We start from the raw sequence: 26,164 nt of genomic DNA, 5'->3' as shown, positions 1-26,164 counted from the left end.
GCCCCTCACAGCCCCAGAGGATGGACTGTAAGCTACGTAATTCGCCTGTTAGTATTAGCTATTGGGAATGTATGTGACTTTTTTGGAAGGGGGAGGATGGGTTTTTTAGAGAGAATTTTATAAGGGAGAACATTACCCTTGGGAATTTTCCAGGAGAAATTTTACTTAAGAAGAGGGGGGGGGGGGATTTACTGGCATGATTTGAAAATATTCTGAAATTAAATAAAAAAACAAGTTTTCAACCAAAAGTAAGGATGATGAGGGGGGCTATTCCTTCTTTAACCCTCACTCTTCATGTTGAAGTTTGACTTTTTGTCCTATTTCCTTAAGAAAGAATGCTCAAACTGAAGTGCTGTCGAGCTTGAAAAGTATTTATCAAAAACTTTGAGACTTTAGCGTATAGTGGGGGCTAAGGAAGGGGTAGCCCCCTCATTTATGGGATAATTTCTGTTTATTTTAAGTATTAGTTTTTCTCCTTGCTTTCAGTGAAAAAATTAGTTTTTAATTTAAGTATTGATTAAACCAGCATTTAGAAATTATTCACATAGGGAGATGGTTTTTCCTGGATTTGACGCACTAAACAAAGTAATTTTTAAGCACTTTGACTTTGATTGACAGTACTAAAAAATCTTAAGAAAATTGCAAACAAAAATAAAAATACTAAACTTTTCTTCTTTAAAGTAACCATATTGAACAGTAATATAACATTTTATTGTATTTTTGGTATGTTTAACAAAATTTACAGCTTTCCTTAAAAAGAAAAATAACAACCTTTCGTAAGAACACACGAGTATTAGTAAAACAGCTATATATTCTGGTTAAAAATATGTTATAACGTTTCTAATAGAAAATATACTCCCTCAAGTAGTAGAGGCGTACAACCAAAGAGATAAAAAGAGATTACCACCCTGTGATTCCTTACTAAGTATCTTTTGGTTCGACTAGTTTATATTTATGACGATGTTTTGTCATAAGCCAGTCATATTATTCCATAAGTGTATGTAACTAAGTCAGTAAACAGAACAATTCGTTTAGTCAAAACATTTTTCTTTTTACAAGGAAACTCTCTGCTTCTCTTTGGTACACCCCCCTCTATTTGTTTAAATGAGCAATATTTCTTCAGAAGGCTCTGGAATAAAATCACGAATATTATCCTGTTCTTCAAAATCCAAAGTAGATAGACCAAGAAAGCTACTCTCCAACCACATTTTTGGCTTTCGAGGTGAATTCTTATTTACTTTATCATGGTGATTCAATGGGTCACTGTGGACATAGTCTTGTATAGCTGATGTTAGTTCTTGGATTGAACTTTTTACGTCACTCTTTTGCAAGTCAACGTGACTTTTCGACTGAAAAGACTCGGCTAGACGTTCAGCTGGCGTTTTATATCCATTTTGAGCACTCAAACTTTCTCTTGAACGCCATCCGAGATATGGTTTGTGAACGGACAATATATTACGACCCAATGGAGTAGATCGTTCACTGCAGTAACTAGGGCTGCTAAGACTCATTAAATTTGAGTCATCTCGTTCTGAACTGAAATTCGAACTTCGTGACTGTATGCTTCTCGAGCTTCCGAAACGAACACATTTTGAATCTAATAGTAAGTTTGAACTAGTATTTGAATAGCTAAAGGCACTTGTTGTACTTGAAGGACTTAATGTATCACGAGAACCTTTGACGTTTTGCCAATTATTTTTTTCAAGCAAGGTTTGACATCGTTGAGAGTTTGACCATCGGGGTTGAGATTTACTTTTAGGGCTAATAATCCTGAATTTATTGGGCTTGTACCATTCAGGTATATTGAGTTTCTGAAGAGATTCTTGAACCTTTATTTCATACTCTGATGGTTGTTGATTGGCTGTGCGCTGGAGTTCGTTTTCAGGAGCCTGGAAAAGTGAAAACTAAAAAAAGCAAACACTAAAACTTTACAATGTAGAAATTGTCTTGACTGCTTTCAAAATTTATCTACGAATGAAAAAGATACTTTAGTGAACTATTGCATTTGCAGTGGCTGATCTGTTACACACAAGTTAGTGAAGCTCAAAAGCAGTGAATGTAAAAGTGAAGCTTTTCTGCTTAAAAATTAGATCATCGCATTCTAATTTAAGTTCCTAAGTTGTATAAGATAATCAGAGCGCTGCCTTCATTGTATTCAACATAATTATTGCATAAGTTTTGTTCAATTTGAGACCTAGGTCTGGGACCGTTCTTGAAAATTGGTCCCTTATTTGAAAAAAAAAACAGATTTGAGTGCAAGTAGCTCAAAGATTAACCAACATAATTGTGTATGCTATGTAAAAAATTTAAGCCTTATAAGTCAGTCATATGCCTTAGTTTTATATGCTTTTTTTGCTTAATCGTTCTGATTCACTTTAAAATAATCAAAGGATAGTTGACATACTGCCTGAAATCGTGAAATACAGATTCGAATTTGAGAAATCCAAAGAAAAATTTAATTCTTTTCTCATGTACTCTTAGCTGAACTTCCGTGATCTATAGACACCGAGCCCCCCACTTCCTTACTTAAGGGTTCTTACCCACTCATGCACTAGCTAAATACAAATTAAGAAGTTAAGTGCAATAGACAGCACTGTTCAAAGACCAAGCCCCTTAACTCAAAAATTAGATTTTCGTACGCCAAAGCTGCATTGATAGGCTGACCACACAAGATATTATTGCCATAATTTATACTTCTCAGCCGAAAAGAAAGAAGAATGATTAAGATGAAATACTTGAGTGCTAAGTTCCCTTTCTTGCCGTTTTCTTTTATTGAAGAGGTAGCACTTTAGTAACATTTTTTGTAATCAGAGTATAAATTTTGAAGAAATTTGGTTAAATTTCTTCAAAATTAACTTTTTGCAGTTTTAAAATTCCAATATTCCTGTCATGAAAGTTTTATTTTATTCATATATTATGAGGATTATTTCATCTTCAAAATAAATCAATTCAGTAAGCGATGAGGGTAATGTTACGAAAAAAAGCCTATTCGCACCAATCGGACGCTTTTTGAGAGTTGTTGAATTTCGATTCAGTGCATTTTCAATTGAAAAATGGTTTAGCACATTTTGTTTTTATACAGTACACTTCGTTATGTTATCCTCACCATCAAACAGGAGTGCCAGTTGGATACATTTTATGCCTAAGAGACACATTCCCATATTCAAGGACACAATGACATTGAAACGCAAAATTGACATACAGAGGCTAAAAAGGGACACACTTTGTAAATTTATGGCATAAACAAAACATTTCCTAATGAAAAATATATTTTGGTAAAAAAAAAGTCACTGTTCACCAAGTCAGAGTATTTCCTTGATATATTTTTTTTAAGCATCCAGGTTTTGCTCGAGATGTTGCAAGTAAAGGATTTTCTCTGAAGTAAGGGATTTCCACGTTTAAATAATTTTTGTGATTTCAAACTAAGTCATTTTCACAATAATGCAACTGTAAAAAAAGGCTCTAGTTTTTGAGGCTACAAGATAGACACATTTTAGCTAAAACGACGCATTTTTGGATTCAGGGGACATACTAATTGACCAAAAAGTTGGCAACCCTGCCATCTAATAATACTAGATAAGGAAGAAAAAGTTAAGTTAAGCTATGATATGAGTCAATTTTGCTTCAGAGACCAAATTTTTTTTCACTCAGTAAAAAGGCCTCTTCTTTTTGCTCTTTTTTAAGACCATAGCTGATGAAATTCATTTCATCGACCGCGATAATTATGTTTGACATAAACAAAAGCTTTCTACTTCCAGTGACGGAAATATACCAGTGATCTTCATTTTTCAAACCTGGCTTCGTGGTAGATTTTTTGTGTTTTCTTTGAAGACTCCAGAAAATTTTGCCATAAATTCAACTACCAGCTAGAACTCACAAGTCGATTGGCAGTTTTCACCTTGCAAAATTGGCCATCTCTTGCCGAGAAGTATTTTAAACCATTTCTGTAAAAACCTTTTATTATAGGGAGGCTTCAGAGAATCCCCTTGAAATCAAAAATACCACGGCCAGAACGCCGTGGTAAAATCACTAGGTCGTTTCTCCTGGTAAAATTAACCAGATTTCACCAAAACTTGGCTTGGCAGAATCTAAGAATAAATTAAGGGAAAATTCGATGTTTGAAGTATAAACAGAATATACACACAACATTACCTCTAGGTTACTTTTTCTGCTCTCATCCAATAAATGCTCGACGCTCATTGCTCTTAACTCGACTTGTTCCAATGATTGTTTAGGGTTTGGCAATTCGGCGAATCCATCTAGATTTAGCATACTCTTTGCTTTTATGTCATAACTGTGATGTAGAAAATTTCTGCAGTTCCCCATATTTTCATCCAAATTTGTCTCTAGGAATGCTCTTTTGCTCGAACTTGCTTTCTCCTTGAGCTTGTTTGAGCCTGGTGAATGGCTATTACCGTAGTTTTGCTTCGTTTCCTTCACTTGCTGAACATCAAACGCGCTTAAGTTATTTTTAACTGAATGCAAATTATCTTGACTCGTGTTGGTAATTGCATTACAACCATAGGCTAAATAATTGTCCAAAGGGTATAGTTTTTTGTTCAATGGTGATTCAAGCCGGTGATCCGAGGTTTCAATATTGGTGTTTGCGTAGGATTGTTCTTCTTTCCTGGGAAAATTACTAGGGTTCTCTCCTGGGGCTGTCTCTTCATGTGTTTGTTTTTTTGCAAAAACCATTTGCTGATGATTCAGTGTTTTCTTTTTCGTTTCTCCAAAAGATTTTTGTTCTTTCCTGGGAAAATTTACCCTTTCCTTGGTATTTTGTTCTTTTGTATCTGAGAAATAATTTTTCTGGTGTTTCAAAGTTTCATTTTTTTTACTGGGGAAAGATATTCGCTCCTCTAACCTTGAAAATTGCTCTTTAGAACAAGGGCTTACCGATCTTAATTTTTCTTGCTGAGTATTTGCTTGATTTTTTGTTTCGTGACATCTATCCTCTGCATTGTTAACCAAATAGTTAGCTTCGTCAATGGGATATTTTGACATTGTTCTGACTTCTGATGGAATTTTTCCTTCCTTTTGGTTTTCCTCGTCAATTTCACCTGATAGCCCAATATAACTTAAAATCAAAGGGGAATTAGAAGAACAGTTTTGTGACTCCGATGGCACGCATTCTAACAGCTTCCCATCCGTCGTGTTTGTCGGGATCACTTTCACCTCAAGCTCACTATTATAAAGAAATTCTTCATTATCTGAAGGACTTAAATTCAGCTTTTGATGTTCTATAATCTGTCGCGATTTTTCTTTAGATTCAGATAGAGTTTTGATAGTGCCGTTGATATTACTTGGTGTATATATATCCTCCAACAGGTTATTAGATACTAAGCAGCTTTCTGTTGGTGCCAAGGACGTATTTCTGTAAATCTGATCATTTCCAGGACTGTGCGCCAAGTTACTTTTGGCGTAAGAAGTAGAAGTGGTGTCTTTCGCTAAATCTTCTTTTGATTGGTCATCGCACTTGTTTTTCAAAGGTAAATCGTTTGAATGTAATCTGTCCTTCCGTCCTACATCTATTGGAGTTTCTTTCAAGATACTAATAGTTTCAGTTATATTACGTAAAACATTAAAATTTTCGGATTCGTATATATCTACTGCATCAACTGACAACGACGAGAGTGACTTCGTTTTAGAAAAATCAACTACGTCACGAGAATGAGTGTTTGAATAAAAAAGACTGTTTTTACTAGTTTTTGAAGTTAGTTTCGAATCAGGTGATTCACTCTTTTGACTTTCGGTAGAATTGCGTTTTTTATGACGCCCAAAATTAAAGAAACTAAATTTTGGTTTTTCAGGTTTATCATAGGTAACTGGCTTTATTTTATTAATGTCGTTATCACTTAAGGATTTTCCCTTCCTTAGAACGTCTTTTTTGGAAAGCCGTCCAACAGAAAATCGTTCAAAAAATCCTTTTTGAGGCTGATGAATTTTATTAGGACTTTTTGACTTTTGTGCCTTGCTTTTTCGACTCGTAGACACATTCAAATGGAAAGGTGTATTTTCAGGTGAATTTGGGCGCTCATAAATTTCTGTAATTTCGGTAAAATCAAAATCTCCACGTTTTTTGTCTTTCACCACATCTTTTTTTAATATCTTTTTTTCATCCAGATCTGTAAAATTATCACTGTGGTATATGTTTATAGCATTAACAACAGGTGGCAACTGAATACAATCTACTGGACTAGATCGTTCTGATGAAACTGACTGTTCTATCATCGGTGAATTCCTTAATGTAAAATCATGCTTCGGTGAAACTGTACCGTTTTTAGAATTTCCAATTTCTTCTGGTTCTTCTGCATCTAATTTATTAATTAGTTGTGAAGATACAACATTCAACGGGGTACTAGTTATTAAACTATTGAAATTACTGCTTTTAACTGCTGCTTCACCAGTTGAACATATTTCTGCTAGATCCTTTTCAGTCAAAGGCTGGTTCACACTAAGACTGGATGTCTCAAACACACTATCCAATAAATCTACTTCAAGCAATTCATACTTTTTAGTGTAATAGGTCAAATTTTGATGCTTTTTCGTGAAACTACATTTAGCTTGATTTTTCTTTTCTGTAGAAATTTTGAAATGTGATTCTAGAGATTTAGATAGTTCACTATTACACTCTATTGTTTCTTCAGTAGTTGTATTCATAGTTTTTCCAGATTCACCAACTCCTATTAACTGCTCATCATGCACATTTAAGTGATTCTTAGTTGGAGCTTTAATATCATCTAAATATTTCTCTTCAACTTTTGATTTTCTATTTGGGACGAAGTCATCATCGATTGATCCATCCCCAGATTTTTTGATAACCTAGAAATAAATATAAAATTTTGATTTAATGTTTTCAAGCAAACCCTGTTTATATGTACCCCACCTCCAGAAAATCAATAATCTGATGATTTATTCTTTAACTTTTATATTTTCAATTAAGTCACAAACTGTTTTTTTTAAGCTGTGCCCCTAAACTCTCCTCCCTTCCGATACAAAACTACGCACTTGCCAAAAACTTAATAAATCAGTCCTCATCCTTAAATTATATACGTATCTATTGTTGGTTTTATGTATTTATTATAGCATTATAAAATTTCTTTTTGCATTTTGCAGTCGTTTTTATTTAAGAGTCAAAAAGTTTCTTATAACAAGATCTGTAGCGCCATTTATTCCTCTGCTGCTAGTTATGGCCATAGATTAGTTAGTATTTCGTATAAGTGGCTCGTTTAAAACAACGGTCAAGATCCTACTGACACACTACTTGAGCCTCGTTCGGTTTACTTCATTAGTTAACTAATAAGTAGAACTTACCTTTTTCGCAATTCTTAGCTAACTTTGAAGGCTTTTTTTTTAATTATGAACAGATTCTTAGTTAACTGAAAAGTTGACAAAGAATTTCTGGCAAAACATTTGAATTCAGCAGCTCAAGCTTGCCTGTATGGTAAAAGACTTGGTTCTTAAAAATATTAAATAAAAAAAACAAGTTGATTTTTTTAAATGAAAGTAAGGAGCAACATTTAAACTTAAAACGAATAGAAATTACTCCGTATATGAAAGGGGCTTTTCCTACTCAACGCCTCGCTCTTTACGCTAAAGTTTGACTCTTTCTCTTAAGTCTACTTTTTAAAACAGTAAGAAACTTTAGCGTAAAGAGCGGGGTGTTGAGGAGGAAAAGCCCCTTTCATATACGGAGTAACTTCTATTCGTTTTAAGTTTTAATGTTGACCCTTATTTTCATTTAAAAAAACTTGTTTTTTTATTTAATTTCTGGACGTTTTTGAATTAATGCATGTTTTGATCTTGGCTCTCCGCACATAAATAATTAAAACAAAATTTGCATATTAATTAACTGCAATTAATCGGAAGATTTTGAGAAAAAAGGAGCGAGGGAGGAGGCCTAGTTACCCTCCAATTTTTTGATTACTTAAAAAGGCAACTAGAACTTTTAATTTTTTACAAACGTTTTCATTGGTAAAACATATACGTAACTTACGAATTAACTTACGTAACGAACTTCTATACTCGTATGTTTTTGTTGCGTATATGAGGGGGTTCAACCCTCGTCGATACCTCGCTCTTTACACTAGAGCTTAAATTTTGTCCCAATTCCTTAAGAATGACCTTTGAATCACAAAGGCCGTAGAATAAATTGTTGAAATTACTAAAAATACTTTAGCGTAAAGAGTGAGGTATAACGAGGAGGCAAACCCCTCATATGCGTAATAATTTTTGTTCGTTTTAGGTTTTAACGCTGCTCCTTACTTTTGGTAGAAGAAACTTTTCAAATTTTTTTTTCATTGTTTTTTTTTTCAAATAATACTAGAAAATCCTGCGCCCCCTTCATTGAAATTCTCTTCTCCCATGAGACGTTCCTCCATGGAAATATCTTCCCACATACCCCCCCCCCAACTCTCCCCCCTAAACCAAAAATCCCCCTGAAAACGTCTGTACACTTCCCAGTAACCAATACTATATGTACACAGGTCAAAGTTTGTAACTTGCAGCCCCTCCCACGGGGACTGTGGGGGAGTAAGTCGTCCCGAAAGAGATAGTTATTAAGTTTTTCGACTATGGCGAATAAAATGGCTATCTCAGAATTTTGATCCGGTAACTTTTAGGAAAAAACGAGCGTGGGAGGGGGCCTAGGTGCCCTCCAAATTTTTTGGTCACTTAAAAAGGGCACTAGAACTTTTAATTTCCGTTAGAGTGAGCCGTCTCGTGACATTCTAGGACCACTCAGTCGATACGATTATCCCTGGGGAAAAAACAAACAATTAAAAAAATAAACACGCATCCCTGATCTGTCTTCTGGCAAAAAATGCGAAATTCCACATTTTTGTAGATAGGATCTTGAATCTTCTACAATAAGGTTCTCTGATACGCTGAATCTGATGGTGTGATTCGTTAAAATTGTATGACTTTTTCGGGGTATTTCCCCCTATTTTCTAAAATGAGGCAAATTCTCAGGCTCGTAACTTTTGATGAGTATAACTGATCTTGATGAAACTTACATATTTAAAATCAGCATTAAAATGCGATTCTTTTGATGTAAATATTGGTATCAAAATTCCATTTTTTAGAGTTTCGGTTACTATTGAGCCGGGTCGCTCCTTACTACAGTTCGTTACCACGAACTGTTTGATGATGATTCATTTAGGATTTCCCAGATTGAATGCAGCGGTTTATTAAAAGCGCTCACTCAGCGGCTGCATTTTTAATGCTACGAGTTTACTTTTAATCTTGTAAAAGAAAACCAGAGGTGTAAAATTTTCACAAAAAGGTTGATTCCTTGTTAGCCAAGATGATTGGTACAATACAAAGGTTCCTATACATTTTGGTTTTAATTGCTTCTTTCTTACTTGGATATATGTTCAAGTTTAAACTTTACCTAAAATTTTCTTCATGTTACGGTGATTTTTAACCAGCTCTTCAGATTGTATAAATTAAATTCCACGGTACAGTTTTAGACAAAAACTGGTACAGTATACCTCAAATTATTGGTAACACTGCTGCGATGAAAAACAGTCAATTGCCTTACGTTTATTCTCAGTAAATTTTAGATTTACCTTCAAAAAAGCTTGTATCAAACAGCTCGTGGCAATGAACTGTAGTAAGGAGCGACCCGGCTCAATAGTAACTAAACTCTAAAAAACGGAATTTTGATACCAATAGCTACATCAACAGAATTGCATTTTAATTCTGATTTCAAATACAGAAGTTTCATCGAGTTTAGTCTTACCCATCCAATGTTACGAGCCTGAGAAAATGTGCCTTATTTAACAACATAGGGGAAAACATCCCCTAAAAGTAATAAAATCTCAGCGTATCAGAGAACCCCCCACTGTAGAAGTTTCAAGCTCCTATCTACAATTGAATAAAAAAAAACAAGTTTTTTCAACTGAAAGTAAGGAGTGACATTAAAACTTAAAACGAACAGAAATTACTTCGTATATGAAGGGGGCTGCTTCCTCATCAACGCCCCGCTCTTTACGCTAAACTTTGACTCTTTCTCTCAACTCTTCTTTTTAAAACAGTAAAAAACTTTAGCGTAAAGAGCGGGGCGTTGATGAGGAAGCAGCCCTCTTCATATACGAAGTAATTTCTGTTCGTTTTAAGTTTTAATGTCACTCCTTACTTTCAGTTGAAAAAACTTGTTTTTTTTATTTAATTTCTGAACGTTTTTGAATTAATGCATGTTTTCATTTTGGCTCTCCGCAGAGTAATAATTACAACGAAATTTGCATATTTTTTTTTTTTGGCTAAATGGCTTTCTCATAATTTTGATCGAATGATTTTGAGAAAAAAAGAGTGGGGGAGGAGGCCTAGTTACCATCCATTTTTTTGGTTACTTAAAAAGGCAACTAGAACTTTTAATTTTTTACTAATCTTTTTATTAGTAAAAGATTTACGTAACTTATAAATTAGCTTACGTAAAGAACTTTTTATTGTAATGTTTCTATTACATATATGAGATGGTTCGCCCCCTCGTCAGTACCACTCTCTTTACGCTAAATCTTAAATTGTGTCCCAATTCATTAAGAATGACTCCTGAATCACAAAAGCCGTAAAATAAATAGTTGACATTACTAAAAATACTTTAGCGTATAGAGCGAGAAATTATGAGGAGGTTAACCCCTCATAGGGGTGATAATTTCTGTTCGTTTTAAGTTTTAATGCTGTTCCTTACTTCCAGCTGAAATTTTTTTTTCATATTTATTTTTTCATTGTTTTTTTTTTAAATAATGCCAGTAAGTCCTGCGCTCCCTTCATGGAAATTTTCTTCCCCATGACAAATTCCTCGATGTAAAGTTCCCCCAGCATATCCCCCTCTTCTCAACCCTTCCCCCCAACCAAAAAATTCTCCTGAAAACGCCTGTACACTTCCCAATAACCATTACTATATGTAAGCACTGGTCAAAGTTTGTAACTTGTAGCCCCTCCCACGGGGACTGTAGGGGAGTAAGTCGTCCCCAAAGACATAGTCATAAGGTTTTTCGACTACGCTGAATAAAATGGCTATCTCAGAATTTCGATTTGTTGACTTTGGGAAAATAATTAGCGTGGGAAGGGGCCTAGGCGCCCTCCAATTTTTTTGGTCACTTTAAAAGAGCACTAGAACTTTTCGTTTCCGTTAGAATGAGCCCTCTCGCAAGATTCTAGGACAACTGGGTCGATACGATCACCCCTGGGAAAAAAAAACACAAAAAACAAACAAACAAATAAACACGCATCCGTGATCAGCCTTCTGGCAAAAAATACAAAATTCCACATTTTTGTAGATAGGAGCTTGAAACTTCTACAGTACGGTTCTCTAATACGCTGAATTTGATGGTGAAATTTTCGTCAAGATTCTATGACTTTTAGGGAGTGTTTCCCCCTATTTTGTAAAATAACGCAAATTTTCTCAGGCTCGTAACTTTTGATGGGCAAGACTAAACTAGATTAAACTAATATATTTAAAATCAGCATTAAAATACGATTCTTTTGATGTAGCTATTGGTATCAAAATGCCATTTTTTAGAGTTTTGGTTACTATTGAGCCGGGTCGCTCCTTACAACAGTTCGTTACCACGAACTGTTTGAAATCGTGGAATTTTGTATTTTTTGCCAGAAGGCAGATCACGGATGCGTGTTTATTTGTTTTTTTGTTTTTCTTTTCCCGGGGTGATCGTATTGACCCAGTGGTCCTAGAATATTTTGAGAGGGCTCATTCTAACAGAAATGAAAAGTTCTAGCGCCCTTTTTAAGTGACCCGAAAATTGGAGGGCATCTAGGCCCCCTTCCACGCTAATTATTTTCCCAAAGTTACCGGATCAAAATTCTGAGATAGCCATTTTATTCAGCATAGTCGGAAAACCTTATAACTATGTCTTTGGGGACGACTTACTCCCCCATAGTCCCCGTGAGAGGGGCTACAAGTTAAAAACTTTGACCAGTGCTTGCATATAGTAATGGTTATTGGGAAGTGTACAGGCGTTTTCAGGGGGATTTTTTTTGGTTGGGGGAGGGGTTGAGGAGAGGGGGATATGTGGGGAGAACTTTTCATGGAGGATCTTGTCATGGGGGATGAAAATTTCCATGAAGGGAGCGCGGGATTTTCTAGCATTATTAAAAAAAAACAATGAAAAATTAAATATAAAAAAGTTCTTCCAACTGAAAGTAGGGAGGAGTAAGGAGACACATTAAAACTTAAAACGGACAGAAATTACTTCGTATATAAAAGGGGCTGTTCCCTCCTGAACGACTCGCTCTTTACGCTAAAGTTTTTCTTTCTGTTTTAAAAAGTAGTTGAGAGAAAGAGTCAAACTTTAGCGTAAAGATCGGGGCGCTGAGGAGGGAGCAGTCCCTTTCATATACGAAGTAATTTCTGTCCGTTTTAAGTTTTAATGTCACTTCTTACAATCAGTTAAAAAAACTTGTTTTTTTTATTTAATATCTATCAGAAAATGAGTATGATTACATGAAGCTAGCTTGTTTTGGCTTATGTTTTTCTCTTTGAATTTTATTGTTCTTGTAAAAATTTGGATGTGGTAAAGGGGTTTTAACTCATTTTCTGTGAAAATGTCGGCGAAAAAATTCCAGGGAAATTATTTAGTGAACTTAACCTTGGGTTCATTAAAAAATGCCACTAAAATTGCTGTTCAAGGGGGGAGGATTAGTACTCAAGGGAAAATACTGTCCAACTGTGATCCTTAGCAACCCCTTGTTTGGGCAAATTATACTGGAACCTAACTTATGTGGCTTTAAAACTGACAATATCCTCTCTTTGAAAAGTTTTAAAGGCATGCGGTACTTCAAAAAATCACCCTATCTAGTCCATTATAGACTGTTTTAGTTTAGGGGCCAAACTATCTCGAATTGATTAGGCGGTCTTGTCATGACAAGTACAGTTAGGATACGAGATCCGAGCAAACGACAGAAAACTAAAAATCGACACGTAGCTTCACGAAATATTAGAAAAAACCATTTCATTTCTCTCATTTTGTGCCGAAAATAAAGATACTCAGTTTTGATGAAAAATTAAATCGTAAGAAAGCGTCATTTTTTTCGTTTGAACAAAGCAGAATTTTCTTTTTATAGTTCATGAAAGGAAATCATTTCTAGCATACCCCTAAAAATTTTTAGCACACCTGTTAGTAAAACATTTCATTTTTCTCATTTTGTGCCGAAAATAAAGATACTCAGTTTTAATGAAAAATTAAATCGTAAGAAAGCGTCATTTTTTTTCGATTGAACGAAGCAGAATTTTCTTTTTATAGTTCATGAAAGAAAATAATTTCTAGCACACCCCTAAAAATTTCCAGCACACCTATTAGTAAAACACTAAAAATCCATTTAAAGGAAATATCATAGGAGTAATTTTGCACAAATAAATTTGATGTTCTATCGCATCATGCCAAAGCTCTCCAGCCACGAGTGTAGGAAAGTTTTTGGTCATCATTTTTAGGCCTTTTTTTAGTACATAGAAATCCCACATAAAAAGCTCCGGTTATCTTGTTGAAAAATTAAAGTAAAACAGGAAATACTATCTTAGCCAGTTTGATGCAGTTTCCATACACTTCTTGTGATGTTCATAAATATGAACAGACCTTACAAAGAAAATCAGAAAATAATTCTGCTTGGCTGGATTATGAGACTTTAGAAATCGATAAAGTATTGACCCTTGTCCGCCCTTGCAAAGAATATTCCTTGTAATTTAAATTCACAGACAATTTTTTTTTAAGTTTGGTTTACCGACAGGACCTGTTTAATCTCCCTATTTGGCAAGTTTCTACATAGATTTAAAAAAAAAATATGCTTTCAGTAGTTTTCCCCTGAATCACTCTTTTAGGTTCCGTTTTGTTGACGACATTTTGTCTGTTTGGGAACATGAGCAAGATTCTGTAAACGAGTTTTTGGTGGATTTGAATACTTAGATTTAAAGCTTGAACTTATCTTACACCTGGAAGTTTCAGGGAAGCTACCTTTCTCATGATTTTTTTTTTATTCTAAAAAGTACTCCTAATCTTGGATTTTCTACCTATAAGAATACCGCCTACAATGATCGTTACCTGCATTTCCCGTCAAACCCCCTTCTTTCTATGAAAAGAGGCGTGATTATCTCTTTAGTCTAAAAATCTGTTCACACAATCAGGCATCCTCTGAATTAAATTATGCTAAAGATATTTTATTATGTAATGGTTACAGAATTAAATTTATTGAAAGTAACATAGATTGAAGATCAAAAAAGATAAAACAAGAAAATAATGAAACCACACTTTTCAAAAAAATTTACACTTTTGAAAAATAGATCCTTAGTTATTCCGGCAAATGAAACCAGAACCTTCACCACTTTACCATACATCCGAATAATCAGCGACAGGCTTAAAATCAAACAGTTCATGGTAACGAACTGTAGTAAGGAGCAACCCAGCTCGATAGTAACCGAAATTCTAAAAAACGGAATTTTGATACCAATATATACATCAAACAAGTTGGATTTTTATGCTGATTTCAAATATACAAGTCTCACCAACTTTATTCGTACCCGTCAAAAGTTAAAAGCCTGGGAAAATGTGCCTTATTTTCGATAAAAGGGGGAAACACCCGCTAAAAGTAATAGAATCTTAATGAAATCACACCATCAGATTCGGCATATCAGAAAACCCAACTATAGAAGTGCGACTGAACGAATATAGAAGTTCGTTAAATAAGTTAATTTGTAAGTTACGTATATTCATTACTAAGCAAAACGTTCGTAAATAAAACTAGAAGTTCCAGTGCCTTTTTAAGTAACCACAAAAATTGGAGGGCAACTAGGCCCCCTCCTCCGCCCCTATTTCTTAGAATCGTCGGATCAAAACTTTGAGAAAGCCATTTAGCCAATAGAAGTAGAATTAATGTGCAAACTTCGATTTAACTATTCATGTACGGTGAGCCAAAATCAAAACCTGCATTAATTCAAAGACGCTCAGAAATTAGATAGAAAAAACAAGTTTTTTGTCTGAAAGTAAGGAGCGGCGTTAAAACTTAACAATTTGGCGGAAGTCTTTGCCAAAATATCTTTTTGTCCATTTTTCTTCTTTTCTATCCACTGGCTGATGATAACCTCAGTTTTTTTATTATATATTTTCCTGTTTGCTATACGGCAATTTTGCATCTTAGGAAGTTCATTGTGGTAATATCCACGTTGAAAATTTGAAAAATTTCATTATCAAACCAAAGATTCTTAATACCTCTCTATGATGGCTAGTTCCTGGGAAAATTCGCTAATAAAAAATCTTTGTGATGGTCAACCGACAAGAGCAGACACTTGTAAAATGATTTTAAGGTAACGCTTGACCTTAAAACAAATCCCTGAATGGTATATTCTAAAAGACTAGCAAATATACACGCTGATAGCGATAAGACGATTAAAATTAAAATGAGAAGGGGGAATTAAAATGAGAAAATTAAAATGAGAAGGGGGACATATAAAAACGCAATATCAACAGATTGCAAAACTTCAACATGTAGTGCCTTACAGACTGACCTCCTTATCGAATTGAAAAGCATTATGATAAATTTCCAGAAGTATAAAGGTATACTGTACAGAATAAACTGAACCATATTCACAGACTATGTCAGATTAGCTGTTAATATCATTGAAGAGTGACAGCGACATTTATTGACAATTCAAATCTATTTACAATTCGTATCTATAATAATAGCAGATATATTTATAATCTATTGTCAGCAACTCATAAGAACGACACTGTATTTTACCTTTTCAAAAATAGATCTTAATTCCAAATTTTATAAAACCTCCCAACATCAGAAGCTATTTTCTTAACTAAGAAAAAAAGCCACCTTTTATTTTCAGTTTAATTTTTGCATGCTGCGGTTTCATTAAGAATATTCTTCTAATGTTATGAAAGCCAAAGGGCATGCCTTCTGTGACCAAAATACTTCCTGTGATTAGAGAGCAAGTAGGGCCATTGGCATAAGGGATGCATTGAGAGGAAATTGATTATTTTAATTTAAAGACAACTACGCTGCACTGTTGCCAACGTGGTACAATTTAGAGATCCTGGCACAATTGAATGGTGCATTTGAATGTTTTCTTTGGTACAATGCAAATTTTCTGGTATATTTGCTTCTTTCTGAGTCAAATTTTTGTTCAATCATTAGTTTATCGATAGTTTTCCTTTTTAAGGCAAATTTTTAACCTGCTGTTGAAATGGGCCAAATTAAACTGGTATCAAAGCGGTGGCAACGCTGCTAAGTTGACTGAAAACTGAAGTGTGATGTTAAGGCTGTTTCACTTTCACGTGTTTAAGATGACAGCCGGCATTTGCCCCCCTCCCGTAGAAAATAATCCCTGAAAAATATCCCGTGGCAGAAAACACCCCAGCGGAAAATACCCCACGGTTAATTGGTCTTCAGTCACATTCGACTTATAAAAAGACTAGAACTCTTAGTTTCCGATCTAATGAGCACCCCCCGAAGTTTCTGCGACATGAGGTGAATGTGCGGATGAGGAAGGGGCAGTCCTCCTCCTAAACAGAATAGATTCTGCTCATTTTGGGGTGTAATGTTACTCTTTACTTTCATAATAACAGCGTACACAAGCAGGGACGAATATCCAGTATTTTTATTGAGAGGGGGGAGGTAAGAGGGGTTCATATCCGGATATGTAAGGGACGTGTTATGTATAGTAATTTTTATCCACGTTATTAGGGGGGGCGGTTAACTGCCTCCTTGCCCTCTCACCGCCCAAACAACGCCCCTGTAGACAAGAAATGTTCCCAGAAATTAAAAGGGATTAGATATCAATTTCAAGGTCTTATGATTTTTTTAAAGTTTCTTTTGTCCCCCTCCCCCAAGATGGCTCTGAGCATTATACATCAATTTCTATCTCCAATCTCCCCTCGTTTCTCCCTTAAAGGAATAAAGATACACCGTTTCCATTCTAAAAAACTCAGAAGAAACTGAAATGCTCTGATTCAAAGTAGTTTTCTGTTTTCTAACCTGCAGAAACAGTACAAACAACAAGAGCTAAGAGCTCATATGGTATGAGCTCTAGCAAAATTCTAAGAATCAATAGATTGCTTTAAAAGGAAAATCAGAGGCTTAATGCCGGTCGGGATTTAAAATAAGAGCTCTATGTCACGAGGTCCTTCTAAATATCAAAATTCATTAAGATCCGATCACCCACTCGCAAGTTAAAAATACCTCAATTTTTTCTAATTTTTCCTCTCCCTTCAGCCCCCCAGATTTTCGAATCGGGGAAAACGACTTTATCAAGTCAATTTGTACAGCTCCCTGATATGCCTACCAATTTCCCTCGTCTTAGCACTTCCAGAAGCACCAAACTCGCCAAAGCACTGAACCCCACCATCTAACTCCCCCAAAGAGAGCGGATCCAGTCCGGTTACGTCGGTCACATATCTACGACATTTATAAGCATTTTCCAAGATTTCTGGTTTCCCCCTCCAGCTCCCCCCAAGGTCAACAGATCTGGTCGGGATTTCAAATAAGAGCTCTGAGACATGAGTTCCTTCTAAATATCAAATTTCATTAAGATCCGGTCACCCGTTCTTAAGTTAAAAATACCTCAATTTTTCTAACTTTTCCAAATTAACAACCCCCAGCTCCCCCAAAGAGAACGGATCCGTACCAACTATGTCAATCTCATATCTATAACTTGTGCTTATTCTTCCCATCAAGTTACATCCCGATATCTCCACTCTAAGCGTTTTCCAAGATTTCCGGTTTCCAAGATTTCTGTTTCCCCCCTCCAACCCTCCTCGGATCCGATTCGAATTGAAAATGGAGCATCTGAGACATAAGATTTTTCTATATATCAAGTTTCATTAAGATTCGATCACCCATTCGTAAGATACCTTGATTTCACGTTTTCCAAGAATTCCGGCTTCCCCCTCCAACTCCCTTCAATGTCACCGGATCTGGTCGGGATTTAAAATGAGAGTTTGAAGCACAAGATCCTTCTAGATGTCAAATTTCATTAAGATCTGATCACCCGTTCGTAAGTTACAAATAAATATGTTACGTAAGTTACGAACAGGTGATCGGATCTTAATGAAAAAATTAAATAAAAAAAATAAGTTTTTTTAACTGAAAGTAAGGAGCGACAATCAAACTTGAAACTAAATGAAATTATTTTGTATATGAAAGCAGATTTTCTTCCTCAACACCCCGCTCTTTACGCTAAAGTTTAACTCTACTTTTTAAAACAGTAAAAAACTTTAGCGTAAAGAGCGGGGCGTTGAGGAGGAAAAGCCTCTTTCATATACGAAGTAATTTCTGTTCGTTTTAAGTTTTAATGTTGCTCCTTACTTTCAGTTAAAAAACCTTGTTTTTTTTATCTAATTTTTGGACGTTTTTGAATTAATGCATGTTTTGAGCTTGACTCTCCGCACATAAATAATTAAAACGAAATTTGCATATTATTTTTTTTTTGGCCAAATGCCTTTCTCATAGTTTTAATCAGAAGATTTGAGAAAAAAGCAAGGGAGGATTCTTAGTTGCCCTCCAATTTTTTTATTACTTAAAAAGGCAACTAGAACTTTTAACTTCTTACGAACGTTTTCATTAGTAGAAAATATATGTAACTGACGCATTAACTTACGTAAGGAACTTGTATATTTGTATATTTTTATTGCCTATATGAGGGGGTCGACCCCCTCGTCAATACCTCGCTCTTTACACTAAAGCTTAAATTCTGTCCCAATTCTTTAAGAATGACCCCTGAATCACAAAGGCCGGTATTACGAGGAGGTAAATTCCTCATGTGCGTAATAATTTCTGTTTGTTTTAAGTTTTAATGCTGCTCCTGACTTTCAGTTGAAAAAACTTTTCATATTTATTTTTTCGTTTTTTTTTAAATAATACTAGAAAACCCTGTACCCCCTTCATTGAAATTCTCTTGCCCCTTGACAAATTCTTCCATGAAAAGATCCTCCTATGTAATCCCCCTTCAACTTCTCCCCCCCCCAAACCAAAAAAATCCCCTTGAAAACGTCTGTACACTCCCCAATAACCATTACTATATGTAAACACAGATCAAAGTTTGTAACTTGCAGCACCTCCAACGGAGACTGTGGAGAAGTAAGTCGTCCCCAAAGACATAGTTATTAGGTTTTTCGACTATGGTGAATAAAATGGCTATTTCAGAATTTTGATCCGGTGACTTTGGGAGAAACATGAGCATGGGCTAGGGCTTAGGTACCCTCCAAATTTTGGTCACTTAAAAAGGGCACTAGAACTTTTAATTTCCGCTAGAATGAGCCCTCTCGCGACATTCTAGGACCACTGAGTTGATACGATTACCCCAGGAAAAAAAACAAATAAACAAATAAACACGCATCCGTAAGCTGTCTTCCGGCAAAAACTGCGGAATTCCACGTTTTGTAGATAGGAGCTTGAAACTTCTACAATAGGGTTACCCCTAGCGGGTGTTTCCCCCTTTTTTCTAAAATGAGGCAAATTTTCTCAGGATCGTAACTTTTGATGGGTAAGACTAATATTGATGAAACTTATATATTTAAAATCAGCACTAAAATGCGATTTTGATGTAACTATTGGTATCAAAATTCCATTTTTCAGTTTCGGTTGCTATTGAGCCGGGTCGCTCCTTACTACAGTTCGTTACCACGAACTGTTTGATTTGATGTTTGGAAGGACATCGTGTCTCAGAGCTCTTATTTTAAATTCCGACCGGATCTGGTAACATTGGGGAGAGTTGGGGGGGGACCTAAAATCTTGGAAAACGCTTAGAGTGGAGGGATCGGGGTGAAACTTGTTGGGAAAAATAAGCAAAAGTCCTAGATACGTGATTGACATAACCGGAACGGATAAACTCTCTTTGGGGAAGTAGGGGGGGAAGGGTTGATTCTGAAATATTAGAAAAACGAGTTTACTTTTAACTTGGGAAGGAGTGATCGTATCTTAATGAAATTTCATTTTTGGAAAGATATCGTGTCTCAGACCTATTATTTGAAATCCCGAACGGATCCAGTGACATTGGGGGGAGTTGGGGAAAACCTAAAACACTTAAACTCTTGGAAAACACTTAGAGTGAAGAGATCGGGATGAAACTATGGGGGAAAAATAAGCACAAGTCCTAGATACGTGATTGACATAGCCAGAGTGGAAACACTCTCTTTGGGGGAGTTTGGGGGGGGAGGGTTAATTCTGAAAAATTTGAAAAAATGAGGTGTTTTTAACTTACGAAGGAGTGATCGGATCTTAATTGAAATTTCATGTTTAAAAGGACCTCGTAACTCAGATCACTTATTTTAAATCCCGACCGGATCCAGTGTAATCGGGGGGAAGACCGGAAATCTTGGAAAACGCTTAAAGCGGAGAGATCAGGATGAAACTTGGTGGGAAGAATAAGCACAAGTCCAAGTACGTGACTGACATAACTGGACCGGGTCCGCTCTCTTTGGTGGAGTTGGGAGGGGGAGCATTTTGGAAAATAAAAAAAAATGAGGTATTTGTAACTTACGAGCTGGAAATCAGATCTGAATGAAATTTGATATTTAGAAGGATCTTGTGCTTTAAAACTCTAATTTTAAATCCCGACCAGATCCGGTGACATTGTAGAACGTGAAAATTGGAAAACGTGAAAATTGAGGTATCTTACGAATGAGTGATCGGATCTTAATGAAACTTGATATATAGAAGAATCTTATGTCTCAGATGTTCCATTTTCAATTTGAATCGGATCTGGGGACATAGAGGGTTGGAGGGGGGAAACAGAAATCTTGAAAACCGGAAATCTTGGAAAACGCTTAGAGTGGAGAGATCAGAAAAAAGGATGGGAAGAATAAGTACAAGTTATAGATACGAAATTGACTTAATTGGAACGGACCTATTCTCTTTAGGGGAGACGTGGATTGTTAATTTGGAAAAATTAGAAAAATTGAAGTATTTTTAACTTAAGAACGGGTGACCGGATCTTAATGCAATTTGATATTAGAAGGAACTTCTGTCTCAGAGCTCTTATTTCGAATCCCCACCAGATTTACTGACATTGGGGGGAGTTGGAGGGGGGAACCAGAAATCTCGGAAAACGCTTACAAATGTCGTAGATACGTGATTGACATAACCGGACTGGATCCACTCTCTTTGAGGGAGTTAGGGGGTAGGGTTCAGTAATTTGGCAAGTTTGGTGCTTCTGGACGTGCTAGGACGATGGAAATTGGTAGGCATATCAGAGAACTGCACAAATTGACTTGATAAAGTCGTTTTCCCCGATTCGACCGTCTGAGGGGTTGAAGGGAGAGGAAAAATTAGAAAAATTGAGGAATTTTTAAATTACGAGTGGGTGATCGGATCTTAATGAATTTTGATATTTAGAAGGACCTCGTGACTCAGAGCTCTTATTTTAAATCCCAACCGGCATTAAGCCTCTGATTTTCCTTTTAAAGCAATCTATTGATTCTTAGAATTTTGCTAGAGCTCATACCATATGAGCTCTTGGCTCTTCCGGCCTCGTCACAAGTGCCATATGAGCTCTTAGCTCTAGTTATTTGTTCGTTTTCCCCATAGGTGATCATATCAAACCAATAGTCCTAGAAAATCAAGGGATTGATCATTCGAATGGAAAAAAAAGGTTCTCATGACCTTTCGAAGTGACCAAAAAGATTGGCGGGCAACTAGCCTTCTCCCACACTCTTTTTCCCCAAAGACATCTGATTAAAGTTTTGAGATAGTCGTTTCATTTAGCATAGATGAAAGATCCAATAACTATCCCTTTCGAAATGACAAGACCCCTCCCATAACCCCTGGAAAAGAGGTTGTAAGCTATTCAATTTGCCATTGATTCCAAACTGTGTTTTTTATTGAGAATTATAGAATTAACAATTTAAGGGGGATTATCTGCAGAAGAGAACCGTCCATGGGGAGAATTTTCCATGAACGAAGCGAGAAGAAAATTTTGAGCTTCTAATCTCCGCTAATTTAAACTTTATTCTTAGGCCTTGGGTTGAGTTCAGTCAAACGGGGCTCGATTTAAATGGGGATTGATTTACATAAGCGTTAAGTTAAATGGGGATCGATTTAAACGATGGTTCATTTGAACGAGGATTTAGTTAAATGTGGTTGAGTTGCAAGGGGTTTAGTTGAACGAGGGTTCAGTTAAATGGGCTTGGGTTGCACAGAGGTCCACTTAAACAGGAGTTCAGCTGCAAGAAGTTTAAGTTAAATTGGTCAAGTTGCACGTGGGTTGAGTTGGACAGAGATCCAGTTAAACGTGAGTTTATTTGCACGAGGGCTAAGTTGCAAGACGGAGCAGTACATGGCTAAATTAAATTGTGCAGCAGTTGTTCTAGTGATGCCGTTTTGGAAGACATGGTTTCTTACAGAAGGGCGGAAAAATTTGAAAAAAAATCGGTGCTGCACTTTCGTCTCTTACCAAGAATTTACCTAAAGAAAGAAGGTTTTTAGGATACAATTATATATCATACACAATTTTTATTAATAGCTCAGCGTTTTAGCTATTACCACGAATTGAAACACGCACATACCACGAACGAATGCACATTTTTGAAGAAAAGGAAACTTCGTAGGATACAAATATTAGCTTGACAAAAATTTGCTTTTGTATTATCACGACCGATCTTTGTAAAAGGTTAAAACATCAAAAGAAAACACTCAGAAATTTTGCCATTTTATAAATCAGAGGCAACACAACAGTATGCAATTGCAGCATTAAAAAATAAAATTTAAAATTATAGTTAAATAAAATTTCAAATTTCTGAGATTTCATCAGTTAATACCATTATATATAAAATATTAAGCTTATTTTTATTGTTTCTTTTCAAGGACCGTTTAAGGTGCATTGTTTTTAATAAAACACAAATGACACAATAGGCATTAGACTTAGCGGTTAGGGGAGGGGAGAATAGCCAAACTCCTGTTTGTAGTGAATTTGTTCATTTTAAGTTCGACTTGAATATTCAATTTAATGCTTGCAGGTTTTAAGATATATTTATTCATTTATATTAGTACTTCGAACTAAGATTAAAAGCTTCTTATTAGAAAATATTTAATTAGATCCTAACTTCTTCTACTGATAATTCTCTTTGTTTTGTTTTATTAATTTACGTTAGTTTTCTTTTCTTTTCCCTTCTCCTTCTTTTCTTTTCTTACCTTATATATTTCTTATCTTGATGATTGAATGAATACTGTCACCCGTTACGGGCATTGCTCTCAGTGTGTGATTTGTTTTTTGTTAATAAACGAACTGAACTGAACATGTTAGCTGAATATTTTCTAAGATTGTTCATTTAATTACTGCTCGTTTCATGTTTTATTCATTCTTTAATAGTAATTTTTGGCCGTTTTTTAATATGGCTCTTTACTTGTCTTCGAAAACTTATTTCTCGAAATCTTTCTAATTAATAATAGACGAAAGTACTCACATTTTTTAGCAAATTAGATTGTTCTGTATCTGTCACCAAATCTAAACTGTGTATTTTGTGTATGTCTATCTCGTTTTCTTCATCAGCAAAATCCCGGCATACATCTGCGGTGATATCTAATTTTGATTCAATAGTTTTTGATTGATTAGAACACAGATTTTCAGATACAGTCTCTTCGTTAATGAGCGGCATTGTACCCACACCAAGGGATTCTTCTTCAAAATCTGGATTTGGGTGATTGACTGTTGTTAACAGCACATGCGGCCTATCAGTTTCTATATGCCAGTTAGAAACATTTTGAGGTAATGCATGCACAAATTTATCCGATTTGTCTGAGGTAGTATATTCATAATCCGGTAAAATTAACGACCTCAGCATTAGACTAGTGCTTAGGATATCGTTAGGGCTGGGATCTTCACATCTTTCTAATTGTGAGTCTAACAATGACGATGCACAATTCAAATGATCTTGATTGCACGCTACGTCAAAGTCATATATTTTGTTATTTATTTTACTCTCTGGAAAAGTCACTGACTCTTTTGGTAATCGGGGCTCAAACTCTAATTCCTCTTCTTTGTCAGTTACTTTCAGTCGAGATTTCGAGAGAGTGGGAAGTTCTTGCAAAGAATCATTATTGTATATCACATTTAATTCCAATTGATCATCAACAAAATTATTAATTTTTACAATTTCCGGATTAACTGAAATTTGTTTATCTTCAGAATACGATGAAGCTTTTTCCGAGGAGGCTAGTACACATTTGTCCTTTCCAGCCTCCAAAAGAAGCGGGCCGGGATATCTAACGAAAGGTTTAATTTCCTCTGGATTAAGCTCTGAAACAGGTAGTGGTGAATTGGGAGCATTTGCGAAAATTCCCGTTAAGGGCTTTTCCTTCGGATTTCCGTCATAAAACTTAAACTCTGTTAGACTTGGCATTGAACGGCATGGGTAAGTTCTATCAATATTTGAAGGACAATTAGACCCATAACAAAGCAGATTTAGTTCTGACTTTGGTAACAAAATGCTGTTTTCTGTTTTAAAATCTGTCCATGCTTCATTCACATTATGCTCTGTCAGAACTACGCTCACTGACGATAACGATAATTTCACTGTTTCGTAGTCCTGCCCAATTGAAGCGCATTTTTCTGCTGGTGCCAACTGAAAAATGAAAAAAAGTTCAGAATAATCATAATGCTATCAACCGCTTTAAAAACAAAACAAAAAAGCCAAAAAATAAAAGAATAGTGGCTTAAAAAAACCTGTACACAGTGTTGATGGAGCAGGTAGGGTAAGGAGTCACTGTAAGGAGGTAAGGAGCTGGTACAAAGAAACTCACGACCCAAATTTCTGCCAGTCGAAAAATGGCATAAAATTTCTTATTTTCTGATCTTGTTCGATACTTTTCCCTAAATAGAAAGAACTTTCATCCCTCCAAGGGTCTGGCTTGTGTGCAACCTCTCAATTCTAAATAGACAATATTTTCTTTTTTTACACCATTACTACCTGGTGTTTTGGATTGAAGTTCCCCCAAACAATATGACGTCTGTGCAATAGGGATTATGATGTAAAACAATAAAAAAAAAAGAATAAACAAATTCCTAATACAATCATAAACAAGAGCTAAGAGCTCATATGGCACTTGTGACGAGGTCGGACGAGCCAAGAGCCAAGAGCTCATATGGTATGAGCTCTAGCGAAATTCTAAGAATCAAAAGATTGATTTAAAAGGAAAATCGGAGGGTTAGTGCCAATCGGGATTTAAAATAAGAGCTCTGAGTCATGAGGTCCTTCTAAATATCAAAATTCATTAAGATCTTGTGTGCAACCTCTCAATTCGAAATAGACAATATTTTCTTTTTTTACACCATTACTACCTGGTGTTTTGGACTTGAAGTTCCCCCAAACAATATGACGTCTGTGCAATAGGGATTATGATGTAAAACAATGAAAAAAAAGAATAAACAAATTCCTAATACAATCATAAACAAGAGCTAAGAGCTCATATGGCACTTGTGACGAGGTCGGACGAGCCAAGAGCCAAGAGCTCATATGGTATGAGCTCTAGCACAATTCTAAGAATCAAAAGATTGATTTAAAAGGAAAATCGGAGGGTTAGTGCCAATCGGGATTTAAAATAAGAGCTCTGAGTCATGAGGTCCTTCTAAATATCAAAATTCATTAAGATCTTGTGTGCAACCTCTCAATTCGAAATAGACAATATTTTCTTTTTTTACACCATTACTACCTGGTGTTTTGGATTGAAGTTCCCCCAAACAATATGACGTCTGTGCAATAGGGATTATGATGTAAAACAATGAAAAAAAAAGAATAAACAAATTCCTAATACAATCATAAACAAGAGCTAAGAGCTCATATGGCACTTGTGACGAGGTCGGACGAGCCAAGAGCTCATATGGTATGAGCTCTAGCAAAATTCTAAGAATCAAAAGATTGATTTAAAAGGAAAATCGGAGGGTTAGTGCCAATTGGGATTTAAAATAAGAGCTCTGCGTCATGAGGTCTTTCTAAATATCAGATTTCATTAATATCCTATCACCCACTCGTAAGTTATAAACACCTCATTTTTTCTACTTTTTCCTCTCCCTTCAGTCCCCCAGATGGTCTAATCGGGGAAAAATGACTTTATCAAGTCAATTTATGCAGCTCGCGGACACGCCTACCAATTTCCATCGTCCTAGCACGTCCAGAAGCACCAAAGCACTGAACCCCACCCCCTAACTCCCGCGAAG

At 35.7% G+C, this 26,164-nt stretch overlaps 1 protein-coding gene across 1 annotated transcript in view; it reads right to left on the bottom strand.

The window, feature by feature from the left end:
• Positions 1-689: 689 nt before the first annotated feature.
• The window catches only part of LOC136031039 (uncharacterized), an 84,537-nt gene continuing 59,062 nt past the window's right edge, over positions 690-26,164 (bottom strand). The window contains exons 7-9 of the mRNA XM_065710233.1: positions 23,415-24,572; positions 4,153-6,822; positions 690-1,889 (exon numbers count right to left, since the gene is read on the bottom strand). Of these exons, the coding sequence (XP_065566305.1) occupies positions 1,101-1,889; positions 4,153-6,822; positions 23,415-24,572 (4,617 nt within the window). The 3' untranslated portion in view covers positions 690-1,100. The remainder of the gene's footprint in view (positions 1,890-4,152; positions 6,823-23,414; positions 24,573-26,164) is intronic.

Source organism: Artemia franciscana, chromosome 9, assembly GCF_032884065.1.
Source record: "Artemia franciscana chromosome 9, ASM3288406v1, whole genome shotgun sequence".
Classification (NCBI taxonomy): domain Eukaryota; kingdom Metazoa; phylum Arthropoda; class Branchiopoda; order Anostraca; family Artemiidae; genus Artemia; species Artemia franciscana.
Note: the sequence above shows the minus strand (reverse complement) of the source record. Positions and strands in the feature narration are given on the sequence as shown.